The 22,923-nt window shown below is 39.0% G+C and overlaps 1 protein-coding gene across 6 annotated transcripts in view; it reads left to right on the forward strand.

Moving 5' to 3' along the window:
• LOC113526517 (zinc finger protein 521) overlaps positions 1 to 22,923 on the forward strand; it is a 131,886-nt gene that overhangs the window by 79,230 nt on the left and 29,733 nt on the right. For 5 of the 6 annotated variants that reach the window (XM_026913620.3, XM_026913617.3, XM_026913618.3 and 2 more), the window contains exon 6: positions 20,861 to 20,992. In XM_026913620.3, coding sequence (XP_026769421.3) covers positions 20,861 to 20,992 — 132 coding nt within the window. The remainder of the gene's footprint in view (positions 1 to 20,860; positions 20,993 to 22,923) is intronic. The other variant, XM_026913619.3, reaches the window with a different exon arrangement.

Here is a 22,923-nt window from a genome sequence, read left to right on the forward strand (position 1 = left end):
CTTATCACAATTTGAATGGGAGGCTAAAATAATTCTACCCATCAGTAAGTCGGCATTACTATTATGAAACCGTTATCACAGGGTCTCATCACAGACATAAGACATTACACATATAAACAGGAACACACAGTAAAAAACAGATCAGGAGCTAAATTTGTGATATCTATTTTTTTCCCCTTGATTTATTTCTAGTTTCTATCCAAAGGCATTTTGAAAAAAAAAATCAGTGGTTGAGATCTTGTTCATATTTATTTTTACTCCTTATTTCATGTGCACCTTCTCAGTCATTGCTGATGGCGTGTTATGGATGTGTTGGTGAAGCAGATTTAAGTAAAATGGCTACAATGCACGCAGAGCCTAGAGGACATTTAAACAAGTGTAATAATTTGAAACAACTATCAACAATAGCGTTAATCTACAGTCTGGGCTAGAAAGAAATCAGTCCCGGCCTTGCTTCTTCATACCATTTTGTGTATTTTTGCTTGGTGCTGTTGTTTTTGATTCCACAAACAATGCGCACTTTAATAAATCTGTTAACAGCAAATTAAGAAAATATGTATGTCAAAAATCGAGCCACATTTTTCCCAGCTATTCCTGGTTATACTGGTTTGGACTGTGAAGTAAAAATGAAATCTAAAACAAGAATACAGGTACAAAAGTATTTAAAATGCAATTTGATTTTCTTATGAAGCGGAAGATGCGACTAAGAAATCCAGCCATCAGAGAGTGAAGTATTTAAACCCCAGAGAGAGAGAGAGAAAGAGAGAGAGAGGAGGAAGGAGTGCTGGGGAGAATAAAAGGGTTGGCTTGGCGACACAGAGGGAAAGATTGGAGCCCATAAGGGGGCCAAATGCAGAAGAGATGCATCTTTGTTGCCTTGGGACTCGTGCACACACTCACACACTTACACACAGCATGTGTGAGTGGTGTGCATGTGTGTGTGTGTGTGTGTTTGTTTGGACCCTGTGTGAATCCTGCTCGCTATTTATTTCTCCTACCGCCTGCATCTCCTCCCATCTTCACCTCTCTCTGAAGTCACTGAAGCACATGATATGGACACGGGCGAAAGAAATGATAACAAAAGCATCTTCGTTCAATTATTTAGAGGAGACCTGTTCTTGACTGCTTGGGAAATTTTCTCTTTTTGGCATTCCTTTCATTAAGGGGCATTTCTTAGGCCAAATAGTAATACTACTTATTGAAAATCTGGTTGCATTTATAATATGGATATGGAGCACATTAGCTAAGTAGTTATATAAGAGTTAGATTATAAGTTCAGAGAGAGAGAGAGAGAGAGAGAGAGGGAGCAATTGATTGTCTCTCGTTTTGCTGTCTGGATCCTGGCAGAATTACTGAAACCAGAAGCTTCTTAGGGGCTCTTTAGAAGGAGAATGGGAGGGGGAGAATAAAGCTTTAAGAGGACATGGGTGCCATTAAGGCTAGGCCGCAGTGCCACTAAAAGCAGAGAGTGATCTGCTCTATGTCTCTGTCTGGACGACTGGGAGCTCTGTGGTTAGAGCAGCAATGGGGAAATGGGCCTCCACTGATCCTGGATCTGTTGATGTGTTTTGAATTTGGGCTGGTGAGGCTCATCACGGGCCTGGCTTCCTGTACACTAATGAGAAAAGTTGAGCCACTAAGACCGCTTCTCATTATAACTTCTCATTTGTGCTTTCTTGTATTTATCCTGACTAAGATGATCCAATATATATATATATATATATATATATATATATATATATTTTTTTTTTTTCACCAAGACTGTTCATGGTCCAGATAACAGTTAGTGTTAAGGGTTAATTTGTATTCTGAAAACTCGTCCAAATCACTGAACTGAGACAAGCTTCTATTGTATTTTGTTCAGAATTGCAGTGAGTGTAGCAGAGATATTGGCACAGGTCAGCATCCAGCTAGCTCCACCTGGACCTAGCATGATACTGCTGCAGGATATCGATAAGTAGAGGGTGAAGTGATCCAACTTCCCAAGGCGAATTTAGCTGAAAGCCATGAAAGATGGTGCAGTTACTCTATAGACTTAGGTGCAGACACAGACTCATTAGTTGTGCTTAAGTTCTACTAGAACATAGAATTACCATCCGGCAAATTCTGTAAGGAATAAAACATGATGGGGTTGATCGATGCTGATGTTACCACCCGAAGGTGATTATTTTCCTATAACAGCACATCCCAATGTGTTTTGTACCTCTTATACCAAAACGATTTGTCAAATGGACACTGGAGACGCTTTCCAAAAATGTTAAACATCTAACAGAAACCTCACCATATCAACAAGTATACCTATTATTTTTGTTAAGTAGCATGTTTTTTTAAAATCTGTTTATAGAATAACTATATTCTATATTCTATATATTCTATAGAACAATTTCTGACCAATCAGAATTGAGGATTCATAAGTAACTATAAAATTAGCTGTGTACAACTACAACATGAATCATTAGGGGAATGTAAAAAAAAAAAATCAGAAACAGATAAAACATTTCATTAGTATTGCTTCATAAATATGAATATGTCTGTGTTGCTGTGTATCTTTGCCTTTGTTGTGGTATGATGTACAGTGTGCATTGAGCCCAGTCACATCGGCAGGCCATTATCAGAATCCAGCGAAATGGATATTGTTTAACGTGCTTGCTCAATTTTATTGTCAGAACCATAAAGAGGAAAATGAATCCTCATTTCAGAGCCGAAATGGCCAACTTCAGGGACCCAATACCTGTAAGTGCCATTAAGTGGAAATTGCTGCTCACATATTCCAGTGGTTTGATTAATTACTCTCTCACATGTGCTTCTGCTATGGGCCAGTGAAAGATAAGAAACAAATTGCATTGCATTTGTCGTCTTGTTCTGTAAAACCAGTTTAATTATTTGACACATGTTTTGCCACCTGGCAATGGAGAGGATAGCTGTTCTACAACAACAAAATGTCTGATGCCGTGTGCTACAATGGCGACGTGAGAATAGGCTTAGTCATCACGCTGTGCTTTTTGCTGAGAAAAGATTGATGATTGATGTTGCAGGCAGGAAGCAAATCCTGGGCTTTCACAGGTGTTCTGATCAAGGAGCTCAGACGTTTCAATTTAGGGTGACATGCTTTTTCTCTCAATTTCTTAACTCAAGAGTAGCAGATGAGACTTATAGCACCCAGGACATTTTTTTCTCATCCATACCTGTGGCAAATGCTGTCTGGTGCACCAGTGAGACGCTAATGCATCCGTTCATTAATTACTAAATAATTACACTACGCTACATTAATTATGACTGGTGCAAGAAAGGTTTTAGCAAAGCAGAGTGCCTGGCTCACCACCTGATCTTGTTGACCAGCATGGGTGAGTTAGGTAGGCAGTCCCTGGCCCTCTTCTCTTTCCCTCCCTCCTTCCCAATATGCACTTGGACCAGGGATCCGGCTGCACCTTCCCCTGTTCCGCAGGGATAGGGGGGCCAGATGGAGGAATTTGATTAAGCAGCAGTGGAAGACCAAATGTTCAATTGGATCCAGAACCTGTGGAAGTACAGGGAAAGGGGAAGGGATGGCAAAATGGGGGTCCGAAGAGGGGGGGTAGGAATCTAAAATGGCTGGCAAGAGTCGGCCAATGGCAGCTCCAAACGGGAGGTGAGGCAGGCGCTGAGGTGTAGTAATGCAGAAGGCCTTTTTCCAAGTACCAGCTGGGCCTTTTAGGAGCTGCTCTCCCTGCAGCAGACGCTCAGTATCCTCCAAGCAGCTTGACTTAACCATATGTGGAAACTTTTTTCCCCCTCACACTCTGACTGCCTCCCCCTCCTTCCCTGGAGGATAGCATACCACTGAGATATTGGAGGCAGGTGAATTGCTCTTAACGTGAAGCACTGAATCACATGTCCAGCATCCCCTGGAGAGAGGAAACGGATCCAGAGGAAAGTCTGGCTTGGACTAGTGCGACCTTGGAGCCTTGGCTAGCGAGGGTAGCTAAAATGGGGGGCAGAGGGGTAGTTTGGTGTGTCCTTGGTGTGTTGTCTTGGATATTCTGATGCGTATTCCTGTTTCACCTCAGTATCATTTTACAAAGTGCTTTTTGTAAAGCAACAAAATCCATTTAGTAAACTGGCCAGAGTCTTTCATTTGCTCCGTTTACCGCATCCTTCGCCAGCCCCAGGCTATCAGGCTCCCTCTCTCTTCCTCCACCTGTCCTTTTTAATTCACCATGCTAGGCTTCCAGGTTACTAGAATCCTGTGGACTAGTTCCTCTTCCTTGAAAAGAGCGTTCCATGAAACCATATGTATGTGTGTGTGTGTGTGTGTGTGTGTGTGTGTATATATATATATATATATATATATATACGTATATATATATATATATATGGATAGATAGATAGATAGATAGATGGACATTGGGCAAGGACCATTAAGGACAATGGGTTAATGCACTCTGTAGGCTCCAGGAACCATTGCTCAAACATCATATAATCACTAAGAATCAAAGAGTTTTCCTTTTCTTTCTTTTTTCCTCAGTTCCACTCTCCTCATCTCTGTTTTAATCCTTCCAAATGGCTTGAGTGAATCTCTGCCAGTTGGAAAAAAGAGAGAAAAAAAGATGTGAGCAGAGGATTGAGTGTAGATGTCACTTTAAAAGCTGCTCTTTCCCCACTGAGAGAAGTCCATCCTCCAGTTCACATGGGATCAACATGTCGTGACCTCTTCATACTTCGAATTGCTCTTGTGTCATGTTGTGTTTTGTTTGTTTCTTGCAGGCTTTTGAATTTAACAAGTTTGTCAGTAGGTCGTAGTTTTTTTTTCCCAGCAGCAGCAGCAACAGCAGCAGGAGCTTTTTCAAACAAAGAGTGATGAGCAAAAGAGTAACTTTAGCTAAGCGGAGCTCTTTAGTTCTACACACTTTGTTTATGGTGGTGGTGTGAGGTGGTAAAAAAAGATGGCCAGCGGCTCTAACAGTTCATTGGGACATATGGAAAATGGCTCGTCCCAGTGTGGAAAATGGAGCTATTCATGCACGGTCAATTTTACCAGCAGACAGAAATTCCACGATACCCCTGTTTGCGCAGCTGTGCACCCCGATTAAATTAGCCATTGCGCACACCCCTCTTGTTCACCCCCCTTTTAGCTTTCCTGGCTGATTTCTTCCCCTCTCGTTCACCCTTAGCCAATGAGCGTTCCCGCCAGATTCAGCAGGTGAGAGGGTGAAGGGAGAAACTTGCACCCTTTAAATCCACTTTAACAGGCGTGGTAATGGGACGAGACCCAAGACCGTAACACCCCCAAGGAGGAGGACTATGATTTGGTGTGATGGTGGGTAGCGAGTTTTTTTCTCCAGGGACAAGGCAGTAGCAGCAGTGACGGCAGTGTGACAGGCCTTCGGGGAGGAAATCTGCAGGATTGGGGCTGTCAGCTGTTCCTGCAGAGCCAAACGTGCAGGCTAAGATGTCTACTGGGACGGAATTACTGAAGGCTTTTCTTTGTACCTGGGTTTAACTCCTTCTAGTTTTTTTCTTCTTCCTATCTCTTCTTTAAAGGTGGTGAGGTTGTAAGTGCATTTGATTGTGAGTGGATTTGTGTACAGAACACAGAGGGAACTTGAACTGTTCTTCTTCTGATTCAGAGGTGAAGACAAGCGCCCGCAGGGGCCCCCTGTCAGTGCGTTCGGGTCTCTGACTTCTATAAAACACATGAAACAAAATTCCCCCACAAGAGCTCCAGGTCCCAAACACCTCCATCAAAAACAGGAGACTGCGTCCACAATGTGTTTCATCCTCAACCTTGTCTTAGCGACTATGCATCTCCACCTGGAAGAAGAAAAAAAATACTGAATCGCAAAGACGACGTGACTAATATTAAATTGCCTTTCTTACACCTACCATTTCACACGTCGATTCCCTTTCCGCTAGCTGTTGACAAATGTCAAGAGTGTGCAGAGATAAGTGTGCTGTTCTGTGAGTAACCCTACCTGTACAACACGACTCCGCTCCTGAGAGAGACAGGAAGTGAATAAACCCGCACTGTTAGCATCAAACACTTCAGAACCTGGTGCAGCAAAATGAGAATCTTGTTCTCTACACATACCCATGGGAATGACTCCTCCCCTACCTTTATGTACTTTTTATTGTTGAAATTTTCTGCCTTTGGCAGGCATCTTAGGATTTCGTAGGATTTTTTTTTTATGCCTCGTGAGTTGTGTAGAAGGGAGTTTGTTTAGTCTGATTGTGATTGTGAAGTTCACTGTAGATGAAGCAGCGCTCTCCCGATACTGCTGCAACTGTCATCTCTGCAAGCTCTCGAAGAAGCCGTCAGTCATGTTGACACCGTGTTTTAATCATGGCTGTCCCACTTGCTGCGATGATGGAGAGCGCCAGGGTTCCCTTCCCTGGACAATTCAATTGCTCTATCACTTGTGTCACATAGTGCCACTGTTTAAAAAAAAATCCTTAATGTTTCCACTTTCTTATTTCCGTAACGTGTTTAAGGGAATAAAGTGATTGCGGGAGATGTTTATTGCTGAACTGTTGACAGGTTTTACATCACTGAAGAGAGTACAAGATGAAGAAAACTGTGAAAAACCCAACTAATCTTATGAATGGCTATAAATGAACTTAATTAAATGAAAGTTAAATCACAGCTCACAATGTGGAGCTCTGTTAGACAGAAAAGCCTAATTAATGATTCGTTTAATTTAGAAACAGCAAGGTGATTTTTTTTTTTGTAGGAATACCAAGGATATTACTTTTTTTTCATAAGATTCAATTATTGAATTAGTAAGGTCCTTAAATAGTTAAATAGTTTTGTATGTACTGTTTTTATTTGTATAGGGGTGGGCAATATGACAAAAATATCATATATCATATCATGGTACTTATAGACATTTCCATAATACATGATGTACATCACAATATATAGGTTTGCTAACGAATCACTAGCAGATCAGTAGTAGAACTTGTGCAGAACACATTTTGTCGATATTTATTTAATGTGTACAAAAATAAATTGTTTGAATAAGGAAAAATATCCTAAAGAGCAGCAAAATTGTTACAATTAAAAAAAAATGCTAAGAAAAAAAATTCAGTCATTTCAGTTCAGTGTTTACTTATTAAAGAAAAAAAAAAACATAAAAAAAAAATTGAAAAATATATGATACTCACGATATCTGAGAAGAGTGTGACATAATTTATCACAATATTGATACATAATGATGCCCAGCCATTTATTTATTTATTTATTTATTTATTAATATCCTAAAGAGCAGCAAAAATGTTACAATTTAAAAAAAAAGATAAGAAAAAAAAATTCAGTCATTTCAGTTCAGTGTTTCCTTATTAAAGAAAAGAAAAAAACATCAAAATATTATAAAAATATATGATACTCACGATATCTCAGAAGAGTGTGACATAATTTATCACAATATTGATACATGATGCCCAGCCCTATATTTAAGTCTTTTTAAATTTATTTATTTATTTATTTATTGGGATGTGTGTGTGTGTGTGTGTGTGTGTGTGTGTGGGGGGGTGTGTGTGTGGGTGAGGTTGGGGGGGTCAAGCAGCAATACAGCAACACGGAAGCACAATCAAGACTTTTTTTTTTCTACATCATTCTCTTACAGTTAGTAAGATTTGTGTGAATACTTTAACATCAGAATAATCAGTGCGTAAGCACAGTAATGATAACCCCGATTAATCTTCACCACTGAGTTTCATACTGTATCTACAGCTGACAGAGTGTCACACATCCGTTTTTATTTTAGCTCACTGTTATTGTCACTGTGTAAAGCAGTCTTCTTCACTCCTACTGCACGTTTGAGTCAACTCATCAGTTAATCATCACACCTCGGATGTGCCGAAGTAGGTCAAGCACTAAATTCTGCCTTTCTATAAACCTCGACTACTAGAGACATACTAGAAATATACTTTACATTTGTTCTTATAACAGTAATGGATTTATCTGATCGTATTAAAATATACCCATAACCATCTAAAGGTAGTTGATGTGTAGTTTTGTTACACATGCTCTTTCTTCACACTTTTAGTTATGTACTTATTTTATTTATTTATTTATTTTTTGCTGGTGCCTATGTATTTAATTAGCTTTTGTTTTATTATATGATTTTTATTTTTATTTAATAGTTATATTTTATATATTTTAGCAGTATACTTTATTTCTGAATTCTACAAATCTTTATATTTAAATTCTTAATTAATTCATGTAATTCATGTAAATGTATCCATGCAGTGGTTTTAGACACATATTGTCTGGCCAGAAGGTCTTTGTGCTTGGTTCTCTGGCACAAGTGGAGCATGTTCAGCTGTTTGATGCTCTGGGTGCAATCTCAAAGGCCCTGATCCTCCTTGCCTTTTAATTCATTTGTCGTGCTCCACAACAATCTGATTTCTCCCCTGATTGTGTCCTGTTCCACGTTTGATTGGTCGCCCTCGCCTTTTCAAATCGCGGAAACTATGGCAACGAGCATCCGAGGCGGGCAGCGCCAGCGAATGCCTGTTTGAAACACAGCCCTGCGCTGCATCTTATTCCTCCCTGTTCATTTATTATTATCTTCAATATCCATGTAGATGAGCTGGAATATAAATGGGCTGCAGAAGCTCTGCTGAAGCAGATGTCGGCAGCACGTGGAGCTGCTCTAGGGTAATTGGGGGTCCAGGAGAGAGCTGGCACTGGCCAAAATTAGACTGGTGCTCCTGCCTGGACTCCATGAGGTAGGAAACAGTGGGCTGCACCAGCAGGGGGCGCCACTACACATTTTCATTTAGCCATACTGCTGGTAGAGAAGTGGGGGAGTAAAGACAGTACTGCTGTTAGAGAAAAGAGAAAAAGATGGTTCCAGATGGGTGCCGGCTATGTGCTCCCAAGGCCAGGCGGTTAATCATGTATTCCAGGGGTGTTGCACCAAAATTTGTAAAGACTGAGCTACATAAAATTCCTTGTTTATGAAGCTCCGGATCGGCAGCTAGCATAACTGAATGTTGACATCAGCTACCTTTTAATTAGTTTATGGCTATGAGTAAAACAGTATGAAGTAGTGACATCATTACCACAGTTGACTAGAGCCAAAAGACACTTTTGAACATGTAGCAGAGAATACTTCTCGACACATACTTCTCTGTCTAATCGTCTTTAAACATCTTGTTTGTGGTGTCTTTTTGTAAAAATGCCTCGTCGTCATTTTGTAAACCAGACCAGAGAGTGTAAATAAAGCTCTTTGTGAGGTAATGTCTCTAGCCCTGTAGCTAGTCTCTGGTCCAATGAGCTGTCTTCAGCTAAATAATTTATATAAATGCATGTGATTTGATAAACCACAACAGAGAATCTGCTACAGAAGCCATAATGGTTCATCTTTAAAAAAAACTGGACTTGATGACTATGGCCATTTTTTTCTGCGCTACAGTAATTTTTTAAGTGCTCATTCGATCCGCGGGCATATTTTGCTGACTCCACATCCGCACCACAGTCCACCAGTTGATGTATTTCATTCCAGTGGCTTGGCTTTCTTACACCCCTGATTTGTGGTCTGCTAGGATACTAATAATATGGTAGCTTTCGCTAATGCTAATAATACTATGGTAGTCTACTTCACTTGTGTTGAGATTGCAGCTTGGAATCATAACGATTCCACTTTTGAACTCCTTTTTCATCTCTTACTGCTAACTTTTGAATCACTGCCAAATGATGTTTGACATTTTCATTGGTTTTTAGGGATTTAGAAGGGACACTCCAGCCTGCATTCCTTATTCCTTCGGCCTTTCTTGCGCTCTGTGCCATTAGCTAATTGCATACAGGTGTTTTCCTCTCTCTGAGCACACTGTTCTTCTCAGTCTAATAGAAAATACCAAAGAAAATGCATAAAGAAAGAGCAAAGGGAGAAGATGAAGAAAAAAAAGAGGTGTAGAAGTGAGGTAAAAAAAAAATGGATGAAGTGGCTGAATGTGCTGTGTGAAGCAAATTATCGCCCCACGTAGATTCATCACTTCTCCCTGCTGGATTATGGAAGGGCCTTTCTAATGAAGTTCGCCCCGTCAAAATGAAGGGACTAATTCTGATTTAGCTGAGGTAATGAACTTCCCCTCTCCTGGTGCGAGGGGCACCGTGGGGCGGGCGAGGAAGACGAGCCTCAGCAGCATCAGGAGGGAGTGAAGGGGGAGAGAGAGGGAGAGAGAGAGAGAGAGACACAGCATGACATGGAGAGGTAGAGAGATAGAGAGAGAATGTCTCAGTGACAGAAAGATGAAGGAACGAAAAAAAAAAACATTATGCAAAATGGCGGTCTGCTATCTGCTGAAATGTATTAAATTTCCAGAGCGGGGGCCTGTGTTATATAAAATTATGCTAATGCCCGGCGGCCCACTGTGACTGGTGGCTTGCTGCTCGCGGGCATGCGTGCCTGGCCGCAACATGGTGCGCGCTCAGTGGGACTTGCCTTTTCTATTAAAGCCCTACCTCCAGACACCTGATGATGAATTTGCTTCTGCCAAATGTTCCTTGCTTCTCTTCTCTTCTCTTTTTTTCATGGCTGGGGTAGGGAGGGTAAAAGAAACCAGACTCTATTTAAACGACTAGGGACGTAGTATGCTGTTCTGCTCTGTCTATAGTGTGTGTAGTGTTTTATTACGGGGGTGTGTCCCTCTGCAAGCAGGCTTGGAGAGTCAATTAAGGTGAGTACTGATAATTATAAGAGGCTGGCTAATTTTTGAATGTTCAATGCCGCAAGCCAAGCCAAGAGGCTCTTCTCAGTCTCTTTTGCTCACTGACTTTTTTTTTTTCTTCTATGATTGAGACCAGGGACTCATGGATCTGAGCTGTTGCTGTGTCGCGTATGCGTATAATTAACTCTAAGCATCACCCAAATGGAGAGATCTCTGTCTTTCCCCTCTTCTTTTTCCCTGCTCTTTTCTTTTTATTAGCCTACCAGGCTTTGCGTCTATCTCCACAATAGACAGAGTGCATGTACTTGACATTTCTTATAACTGCGAGCAGTTTGCCTCAGAAATGGCCACCAAAACAGCCATCAAGAGCAGCGTGTACGTCTGTGTGTGTTTGTGTTGTGCCTTTGCACAATCCATCAGGGCAGTTTTCACTGTTTACCTCCCAGTGGACGTATGTTGGTGTGTTCACTGTCGGCTCCCACCTATCATTAGATAACCAGTCTGCTGCTTTTTGTCCCTGTGTGTGCTCCTCTCGCCAACACAAGTAATTTTCCCTCCATTAATTGGACAGACAAGCCCCAGAGTGTTCACATTTTTTTTTTCATTTGAAATTGTGGTAAATCAACACTAGAGAAATAAAGATGGCTTTGCCCCTTCCTCTGGAGCGCCTCAGTGTGTCTCTATAGGTCTACCATGTACCCGTGATTTCCCTCATGAACCATCTCCACATTTAGCAGCATGCTAATCGGGGTGCAGCATGCTGCGTGTTCCCATTGATGCCCCATTATTTGGCTGACAAGACCTCTCTTGGTAGACACAAAATGTACACATTTGCTCCTCATTGCTTCTTGTGTTCCCCCCTTTTTTCAAGTGTTTTTCCCTCAGTGGCTCACAGAGATTTAATAAACTGTACCATATGTTCTTTCCAGCATTAAGTCACTTGTAGTTTTTTTTTTTTTTTTTTTTTCAGTATGCATTAGGTCATTCGGAATTCTGTTTATGAATTTCTGATTACATTCACACGCTCAGGTTTGTTGGAATGCTCCGTCTCAAATGGAATCCGATACACAATATAGTATACACTTTACCAGGGGTATTAAATTAAATATGATTGACATTTACAAATTTAGAGCTATGGGTTTAAAACAGTATTTTCCCATTAAAATATTTTGCTAGGTGCTCTCCACCAGTTGACGACCCCTGATGTATATAGTATCTGCTTTTTTCAAGAAAGTAACATCTCAGTTCGAACTCTAACATTAACAGTAAAGACTAACTGAAATATGACATGACTGCATGGCACCTCGGGCCCAGAGTGAACAATTTTAATGCACAAAAAAAGTCCAGTTTAATTTTTTGGCTTTGTTTTTGGATCCATGGTGTAGCTGTGTTCTTGCTCATTCAGAAAGATTACATTCGTGGCATCTTCTGGTGGCTCCGCCTCTCCTCGATGGCCAGCCGGCTATCAATTTGGTGTAAAAACCGTCTAATGGATCATCTGAATTTCATTTTGCATTGTTAGTACACTACATCACTTCCGCCAAGTGTGCATATAATCAAATTTGAATATTATAAAACCAACATTATGGAATAACTTGTAACGCTACTTGAACGGATATAATAATAAGACTGACATCATAATATCATAAACAACTTATGACAGGTATTAAATGCTGTAGTGAATACTCATGACACTTTATGTCCAGTGATATAACAGTGTCAGCCGTGATCACTTACGTAACATTTTAATTTTTGCAGTATACTCTAGTTAGCCCTGCTTTATGATACATAATTCATAACAGCTATCAGAGCATGTGACAGCTGCCCTGTCATGATATTATAACAGCACTGACCTCATGAGTGTTATAACTGCACTGACCTCTTGACTTAAACTTAAAGGTTATGACTAAGTAAATGACTAAGTTAATGACAGGGGTCTAATGTAGCATCATAAAAGGACTAATGGTGACATAAGTCACTATGTCTTCACGTTAGTGGCTTATGAAGGTTGAAGTTTGAAGTTTTGTTGCGGACCAAAGTGTATGAAATTATTTTAAACTGATTTGCCATTACGCTGTTATGACATGCTGTTATGTTTGTCATGATGTCATAACCTCCTTAGGTAAACCTAAGCTTTGCAAAAATTGGTCAACAAAAATTAAAACAGCTAGCATGACACTTAGTGATAAGGTAATAATAATAATAATCATGATGCAGTTATGTCACCGACAACTCAAGGTGTTTATAACAGGGCTGTGTCAGTCTTATGAATAACCCTTCATGTAAACAGTTATCCAAGCTGAAATTGTAGCAATAATAAGATCAGATTAGTTTTTACATTCACAAACTCCTCCAGTTATCTTAGCCATCACCTGAAGTGTGTTAGTGATGGTATGAAGTCTCAATTTTTAGACTGAGCTAAGCAGCACAGCCATCCATGTGTACCTCCAGGAGACACAACATTGCTAATCAGCGTCAGCATCCCAGTCTGAACACTTGCTGGCAAATGTCACACAGTGCCCACCATTTCCTAGTGATCCAGAAATCCAGACACAGCGTCTAATGAAATGACTCAGGAGCCTGGTTTGCCTTATATGGTAATAGAAGCTAATGAAGAAAATGAAGGCCAGTCAAGCAGTGATTAGTCTGTAGGGAGACGCTCGTCTGAGAATCCTCCTGCTTTGTCAAATCGATAATTTTGGAAAGATGCAGTGCATTCCCATATGAGTGGCTACACACCCTAGAGATTATCCCCTATTTCTTTTATATACACACACTCACAAACACACAGCCTCTCCTAGGGAGGAGGAGTCGATTTGTTTGCATCCCTTATTCCCTGAGCTTTAATCACGCAGATTTCGGCCCATTATGCTTTAATAGATAGCTCTCACCATGAGAGGCGAGAAACAGACCCACCTACTGCTTCCAGGTCTGCGTCTAACTATAAAGGCCTTCCGAGACTGTTTTTAATCAGTGGAAATGTAGAGGGAGTTTCACATATAAAAGTTAAGCAGCAGTGCTGTGGCTTCATGCACAGGCCCACAGCGCACTAACCACGTGACACAAGCAGAGTTTCAGCTTATTTATTTATTTATTTATTTATTTATTTTTATTTTTTTAAGCTTAGTACATTACCAGTGGGATTGCCCATCGATTATTATGTGTATTTTTGTAGGGTGCATACTGTTCCTGCAATTTATAGGTTTCTTTTCCCTTTGGCATTTTTCCACTCTGTGGTCAAAACAAGAACAGGGCTAAACAGAAACCAAGAAAACCTTGGGATTTATGCACTTCTGAAGGATATATATATATATATATATATATATATATATATATATATATATATATATATATATATATAAATTTTTTATTTATTTTTTTTTTTTTTCAACTTCAGACTCTATCAGTAGGATTCACTAAGGATAATTAGACTGTTGCAATGCAATGTATAGAATGTATAGATGTAAAAACACATCCTCTCCTCTCATTTTTTTCCACTGCATGTTCAAAATAAAAACATGAACCAACCAGAAACGTGACACAAATATTGGCTGTAAATTTTACAGTAATTTACTGGCTACGGGTTTGCCAGTAAAGTTCTGTAAAAATTTACAGTGAACAACTGTAAAACATGTTTAGAGTAAAGTGCTGTAATATCTTACATAGTAGACGATAACACATAATCCAGTACATTTGCTTATTTGGCTGATGCTTTTTTAAAACTAGGATATAGGATATAACTGAGCTGAAGTTTGCTCATGGACGTAACCATGGCAGTTTGGTGGTACAGGGATTTGAACCCATAACCTTCTAAACTGGAACTCAAAGCTTTATCCACGGAACCACCTCCACATTATGAGCCCTGTTTGCATTATGAGATTTCATAGACTCAGTGGTGGCTCAGTGGTTAAAGGTGTTACAGAGAAAAAGCGTACAGGGTCAAATCCCAGGACCACTAAACTGCCCTGGCTGTGTCCTTGAGCAAGACTCTTAACCTTCAGCTCAGTCAGTATCATGCATCAATTGTAAGTTGCATTTTTTAAAAGCATCAGCCAAATATTCAAAGGTACTGGATTATGTGATGTTTTATACTATGTAAGATATTATAGTATACTCTAGTGTAAATAGATTTTTCAGTTGTTCACTGTAAATTTTTACAGAACTATACTGGAAACCCTGTTTATTTGAAGTGACCTTTTTTACAGTGCAGGATTTTTTCCTGAACTGGTTCACTATCATTAGGATTCACGATCGATACATACATACTGCTCTAGAGGTTTGAATGTAATACCGTTCCACACTGCCAAACAGGAACCAAGGAAACCTGAATTGAAAACTGAATTTCAGTTCTGAATTTTAGTTGTGATTTAGTACACTATCACTGGAATTCATATTCGATAATAAGGTATGAAAGGTATGAATGCAGTTTCTTTCTCATTGGCATTTTTCCACTGCATATTCAAAACAAGAACTGGACCAAACAGGAACCAACTTAGTTAAAGCATTAAAAACTAACCATCATAGTTCAGTTATTTAATTTAATTTATTTTTCTCTTGTTGCTAAAATTACTAGTGCATTGGGAAAAAAAGCCTTTCCAAAACAGGTTTTGCAGAAACGTGTTGCAAACCTCAGTAGGTCCCTTTAAGAGCAAGACGTTCCCCAGCCCCTTGTGGCAGCTGTAAATCTATGTATCAGATTTTTCTGCATCAATGCCAAGCACTAACACTGAGCTGTATCTCAGCAGAATTGATAACAGGCTGTTGTGGAAACAGAGAGGAGAGCAAATGAGGCCATTTTGCTAAACCAGGACTTTAAATAAGCTCAATCACTGTCTAAAAGCGTTATAAACTGAACTTTACTCGCTCTACAGCTTCCTGTTACCAACTACATGCACATGTTTAGCAATTCAGCTTAGCCTGCAAAACGCAGATCGACCCGATCCTCGGTCTTCATGTGTGTCCTTTTCAACTCCAAGATTAAGAGGAAGAGGTGCATCCTGTATATTTAATACTGGCAGGATTCTTTTATTTCTTTACTTCCCACTCCCTCCACATGGGAGAGAGATTAGGCACCAGCGATGGAGCGAGCTGCTGAATGCATAAAGCATGAGGGCGCGAGCGGCAGACCCTGTGGATATGCAGATGAGCTTTCAGCTTTCTCTGGTGTCAGCGGTGCTAGGCTGCAGACGCACTGGCACTGTCTCGTTCTTAAAACTGCGTTAACACTGAACAGGCGGTGTGTCAGGAAGTACGAGTGCGCAAAGAGAGTGCAGGGAGGGAAAGAATTAAAGTTTGACCCAAAGAAACAGAAATGATTCTCAAGAATGCACAGAGGGAAGATGGTTTTATAGGCACAAAAACAAGAGCTGCGCTTGCCAGGAAGCAGAAAGTTATTAGATTGGAATGGATCTAAAGAGACTACATGATGATATGATCAGTTGAGTTGTAGGCCTTTAGAGAGACATCCCCTTGTTGCTTTGGCTCTGAGTAAACCACACTGACATTTAGGAGTAGAAATTAGGGTTTGGAAAAAACATCCATGAAACCTACGGGTTTCTACCTCTTAATACCATAAGCTAATAATAAAATAAAGCTTCTTTCTTGGAAGATGCAAGAAGAAGTGAAGCAGAAGTGAAATATCATCTCTCTGTCTTCTGTCTCTCAATAGAGCATGAGATATATGCTTTTGGGTTCTGTCTCACTCTCTCATTCCAAGCCACAGAAAGTCTCCAAAAAAACTGTTTTTGGTGAAGCAAGTTCTCTGAGTTTAGAATATTTTTCTTTCTTATTTAATTGTGGTGAACTAGTTCATGAGAGAAGCATTGAATCTATATTTGACCATAAATTGTCTTCTCATGTAACAGAAAAACACACTACAGTAAAGAATTATAGAGCAAAATGGCTGAATAGTATCATTTCCTTCCACATTTGATAGTGAATGTAAATAGAAAACAGCGCAAGGGCATCAGTGAGTACTAACCAGCTAGCTAGTAGTAAGAAATAAAAAAAGAACTGTTTATAAAAGATAAAAGAACTGTATATAATATTTGTCTCTCAGTGAAATAACTAAATACCTAAGTAGTAAAGGTGTAATGATCAGACAATTCAGATTGATGTTATGATAGAAATTATTCGAGGTAACGGTCATAATGTATTGTTACTGATTATAAAACCATTATTATTAGAAAAAAGCGTGTGTTAAAAAAATAAGCACAAAAACTGATGTGTAAATAACTAAATAGACTAGCACAGTGATTTGCTCGTAACTCTGATACTTCTAAAGCAGTCCTTTTCTACGTCATCATTCTTAAGCCTAGCCCAGTTTTTGAAATAAGTTGGTCGCATTTCGATCAAAAGTTACTAAAGCAAATCGCATCACATTATTTAGTATCATAGCAGATTCATTGGTATCGCCAAATCGTATTGAATCATTGCCTTACAGGTGCGTTAGGTAAGATTAATGGTTAAATAGGTGGGTTTGATGTTTGAAGGATTTTTTTTTTCTCATTGAGCGCCATTCCCACCCATGTCCATGAAGCTCCGCCCCCAGGATCTACAGGAGTGTCTATAAAATGACTAACAGGATGTGATGTGAAAGTCTGAGGTTTACACCCATACACTCATAACATACACAATGTATAAATACAGCATTGTAATATCAGTGTTATGTCCCTCATTACAAACAAAACAACAAAGCAATATATTTTTTTTAAAAATTGATAATTACATTAAATTGTGCACTATTGGAAAAATCTAATAGAGTAATAATAATAATACTAACAGTAATAAACTTTATGTTGTAGACTTCATGCTGTAATTTTTTCCCTCATTTTTCTAAGAGTGTATCTCTGTGAATAATGGACATACAGTATATCACTGACGTGTCTCATTTTTCATTCTCCGAGTATTGGCCCGTAATTATTTAACATTATGTCTGTGAGTCCAGTGAACACTGAACGATCATCAGTGACGCCTCGTCCAACAAAACTCTTCCTGAAAGTTGCATCCCACTGAGTACAAGATGGCTGAACAGAAAGATTTTTTTCCCCCTACTTTTGAAACGAACGGCTGCTGGTGGTTTGGCTGTGCTGGTTTGAAGTTTCTACTCTGGGATGGAAGTGAGCTCAGAGCTCTAGCGGAGATGACAGTATCTCTCTCTCATAAGCATCTCGGGCAGTCTGCTTTTAATACTCTTGTGTTCGAGACACAGCAAGACATGCTGCCAGATGACTTTTTTTTTTTTTTTGGAGAATTTTCCATTGTGTGACCCACTGGTGCTTTGTTACTTGTGGACTGTTTGAAAGAAAAAAAAGAAGTTGTTTTTAAGAGTTTGTTGAAGTTATTAGGAATTTGACTATTTGACAAATGGGCATGGGATCAACATGCCTTAAAACACGGTCCTAATTTCTAAAATAATAACAGCGGAGGTCAGAATAGTGTTTTAAATGGACTTTCCCGCTTTTTAGGGGCCTCTATGGTAATTGTTTTGGGATGTTCGGTGTGTTTGTGTGTGTCCTTGAGAGCATGTGTATGTGTGTATACTGTGTGTGAATGTGTGTGTATATATAGGCTGGTTCAGGTGTCTCTGGTAACAGAATCATTCATGCTAAACACCCATCTGTCCCAGGCACTTTTTTGGGTGTCTGGCTGCTCAGGTCGCTTGTCTTGCCAGCACTGTATCACGGTCCGTCCTGCTAAACGGTCCTCTGGGTGCTATGGTGGGGCGCAGCTGGTTCCTAAGGGGTCTGGGCTTGATTTGGCCCCATATGGCAAGCGCCGGACCGTGGAGAGTGAGAGAGTGGATGAGTCATGGATGATTTCACTTACCTTATCATTCTGATTGTAAAGGCAACTCACACTTATTTTCCTTTTTTTTTTTTTTCTTTTTTTTTCTGAAGTTATCCAAACACTGGCAAAACTCAGAGATGGGTACTTTAGAGTTATAAATGAAAGACTAGACATCTGTTAGCAGAAAGCACCTTAAATTGAGACAAAATACATTGCAGTGAGAATTAATGGCATTTAAACAGGAGCAGTCTCCATGTTAGTTCTTCCACAGGGGCTCTTCATCTATTTATAACACACAAAATTACAAAATTAGTGAATATCAGAGGAGTTTGTCCAGATGTGATGAATTATAGTGCTCATGGATATCAGTATTTTCACTTAAAGCCATCCAGAAGTCGTTAAAAGTAGCTCCATTGAAGATAGGGTGAAGATTTTGAAGCACATCGATTTAAAAAAAAATGTATTTATTTTTTATTTTGTATTTTTTGTGTTTCTATCTTAAAATAAAACTAGATGATAAATCATGGGTTTAAGCTCAAAATATCACTGCATGTGTGCTCATTTTCATGAAAGTTGTCTTATAGAGTTTTATAGCGCTTAGAGATTTAATTTAATTTTATTTAATTTAAACGTCTTTTTATTCCATTTTCTGTCTTAAATCTACAGCATCACGTAAGCGTAAATTCTGCCAGTTCTTGAAGAATGTCTTAGATTATGGATCTCCACAATTTTATTTATTTTATTCATTTTTAATGTATTTTATTAAATTTCGGTTTAAAAATAAAATCCTACAGTATATAGGGTTTGAGCTCAGAATATAACTTGTTGCACACATACTCATTTTCATGAAGGGCGCCAATAATTTTGGAGTCGACTGGTGCATTCGTGAAGGCAGCATGAAATCTATAATGAACCGGCATTTACATAAATCATGCACCTTTTTAATCATGATTTGTTAACAGCAAAGAGTGAGACAAAAGAATATATGAAGATAGATTGGTGTAGCTGTTGATGCTGTCAGCGTGTGCAAATTTCATGCGCTCAGCATCAAAATAACATCAGGATGGTGTAAGATGTGCTTGTTTCTGTAATGCAACACCATTTTATGTATGCTAGTGAGAAAAAAAAAGAGTTCTTAAAGCATGCAGGACCCCTGCCGGCTGTCCAATTTGTGCCTAATGGGAACTGATCGCGCATTCTATTACTTCTTCTTAAACTCGGGAAATCAAAAGCATGTGCTCATATCACTGCTTTAATCAATGCTAAACACAGGAAGGGCAGATTGGTAGCAATCAGAGCTTCTCATTTAACAAAACACAGTAGATTTGAGTTGATCACTAGTTAAACATACTTGTAACATTTCCCATGAACTTCACACACATAAATCTTTATAGCTGTGCTAACAATTGCTAATAAGTTGATAATAATGCCTTGTATGCATTTTATAAACTAATAATGCCTCATAAAGAGCTTATAAATAATTCCTGTAATATAAATAACTTATAATGCTGTTTATAACTCAAGTGTCACTATAATGCTTTATGTTATATTTCTCATCCTTTATAATTAATAATGATCTGAGAATAATTATAAAGCAATTGTAATATTTCTTAACAATTATTTAAAGAATACATTATAAATGTTTAAAATGTCATCACTGAGTGCTTCCAGAAATGACATGGACACACATATACTGCACTTTGTAATGAAGAATAACTTTTGAAACATATTTTGCTGAAATTTGCATAATGTATGAGTTCTAATGAATTAAAGTAAGACGGAAAACTAATGTTAGATACTTGGGAAAGATCTCACATGCTTATCAAATTATCGGGCATGTAAAATCTCCAGTGTGCTGCCCAGTGTTATGTTAAGTAGGTAAAAGTGGTAGCTAATGTAATATGGTAACGGAGTACGAGCTAGTTTGTTAGTTATGTGAATTAATACAGACTAACTGAAACAGACAAGTTCATGATCACGTGCCATTGTGTTTGCTGGCGAACACTTTGCATGTGAGCTGTGGTGTCTTGTCCTCACATTGCACATAAAGGTTTCTGAGTCTGGCTAGCATATTTATTGTCTCTTGAAATGTTTAAAATTGTGAGGTGACTGCGCGTTGTGCTAGCAGGAGAGTTGACAACATGGCGGCTTTGTGTTGCACTTTATTTTACTCAGCTTTGTCAATGTATCCACAAAGTTTAAACATACCATAAGCTACATACCAAATGAAAACGTTTGTGTGTTTTGTCACCCAAATTCTCGCTCCATTCAATGTGCATTATCAAATGTAAGGTGAATAAATGGAGTTTGCGTTTAAGACTCAATTTCGTATCTACAGTGAGACTAAAATCAGACTAAAATCTTTTGTCCTGATGATGTTTGTTTTTCTTTGTGTTATTTCTGTTCACATTTCTCTCAGAAGAGGGGCTGAACCATGAATGTAAGCTGTGCAGTCAGACTTTCGACTCACCGGCTAAGCTGCAGTGTCACCTGATCGAGCACAGCTTCGAAGGCATGGGAGGAACCTTCAAGTGTCCTGTCTGTTTCACAGGTAAGTGTGTGCATACGTATTTTTTTATTAATCACAGTGATAATTATTGCTGTTGAGATGGCGTAGTGATGCTAAACTCTATCGCAATTAACTACACTACACTAGCACTTTGATACTCTATTCTCCAATCTCTAATTATTTTTTTCTTTTGGAAAAATGGATAATGATGAAATTCAGAATGCTGGAACTTTCTCGAATCTTCACGATTGTTCACTTTTTTTCTTGGAAAACCATTTTGTATGCTCACCTGGGACAAATTTATATATACTTTCACATCATATCCTATTTTTTGTCGACCAGAGTAACCACAGAGGCTTCAGTCTTCTTGTAAACTTGTGCATCAGCTGTGTTGTCCAACATATTTGCGGCAATCATGTAAGGAATAAAAACACGACGGAGAGGTGTGATGCGTCCTGACGCAGTTGATTATTTTCCTATAACAGCACGTCCTGAAATGTTTATTCCTCTTAAACAATATCAATTTGCCAACAATTACCATTTTCATTTATTAATTTGACGTCATACTTTTTATCTGTTTATTCTTACGTTTCATGTTGTGCAGCGTCCGTGAGCCAAGTTAGTTCCTGTTATCGCCTTACGTTATAAAAGCTATAAACACTCGTTTCCTCACCAGCCTCTTTATTTTCTCTCTCTTGAAGTTAATAAGAAAGAAAATAATGCAGCTTGTCGAGCTCCTCTGTCCCATGGCAGAAAACGTACTAACTGTTACAAAGCGCTGACGCTGGAGACTCCTTCCATGAACGTTAAATAAACATCTCCTTACAGAAAGCTTCATCATATGAATTTGTTTCTTTTTTAAATACCAAGCTTTAGATTATGTAGAGAATCCATTAAAGAAGACACTGTGTATGAGCGGTTACTATAGAAACGATAGTGATCGTGTATTGGAAAGAGTGTGTTAATATTAATAAACCTTTGCTATGCAGTCAGAGCTGATGTTCTAGAAAATTAATGAACACCTTCTGACCAAGGTGTCAGAATTGAGATTGGTGACAGAATTCATCAGTGCTGTGATATAAGCTGAAGACTTGAAGAACTTTTTAAAATGTGTATCTAAATCCAAATCACTGAAACAACACTGCAGGTGGAGGAGACAAAGAGACGGATGTGTGGAGAAAGAGAAAGAGAGAGAGAGAGATAGAGAGAGAGAGAGAGATGGGGGGGAGAGACATGCTAATTGTGGATGTTGGTGGTAATGATCTCATCAGTCTCGGAGCGTGGCGCACTCCATCCTGTGAGGATCGCTCCCCGCTCCGGTGTCAGCAGGGTTAACTGTCTGGATAATGAAATCTGCAAAGCTCTTAGCTGCCGTTCGCCACTCGGCTCCCGCTAAGCCTCATCACTCTTCTCGGTGGACAAAGCTGCTTTCGCGTCGCCCCACTTCCCGTTCCACACTTGTTTAGCAGCCGTATATTTAGAGCTCGCATTTACACACTGCTTACAGCATATCCCTCATGGTGGCATAGCACACATTGTCAGACTCAATCCTACTGCATAGACTACAGGAGTGGGTTTTATTCTCTGTCAGGTCTTCAGTCTCTGCAAGAAATGCAGTAAAATATTATGTTAATAATTAATAATAGCCCTTTTTATGAATTTCAAATGCATCTCAGAGTTGTGTGCAAAATGGTGGGGTAAAATTCCATCACATCAGTCACTTCTATCTATCTATCTATCTATCTATAAACATATTTATACACATGGCAATATGTAGATAATATTTTTACATAAATGCCTAAATAAATGCATTTAGGTTTAAAATAGATGCGTTTAGATTTAATTATTTAATTTAATTATTGAATTATGTATAATTATATAAATTAATAAAAATGTACATACTCACTTACATTTCTGCACTACAGAGATCTTTATATCAAGACTTTAAATATAAATTAGTGTGTATCAGGGCT

The sequence above is a fragment of the Pangasianodon hypophthalmus genome, chromosome 4, assembly GCF_027358585.1.
Source record: "Pangasianodon hypophthalmus isolate fPanHyp1 chromosome 4, fPanHyp1.pri, whole genome shotgun sequence".
Classification (NCBI taxonomy): Eukaryota; Metazoa; Chordata; class Actinopteri; order Siluriformes; family Pangasiidae; genus Pangasianodon; species Pangasianodon hypophthalmus.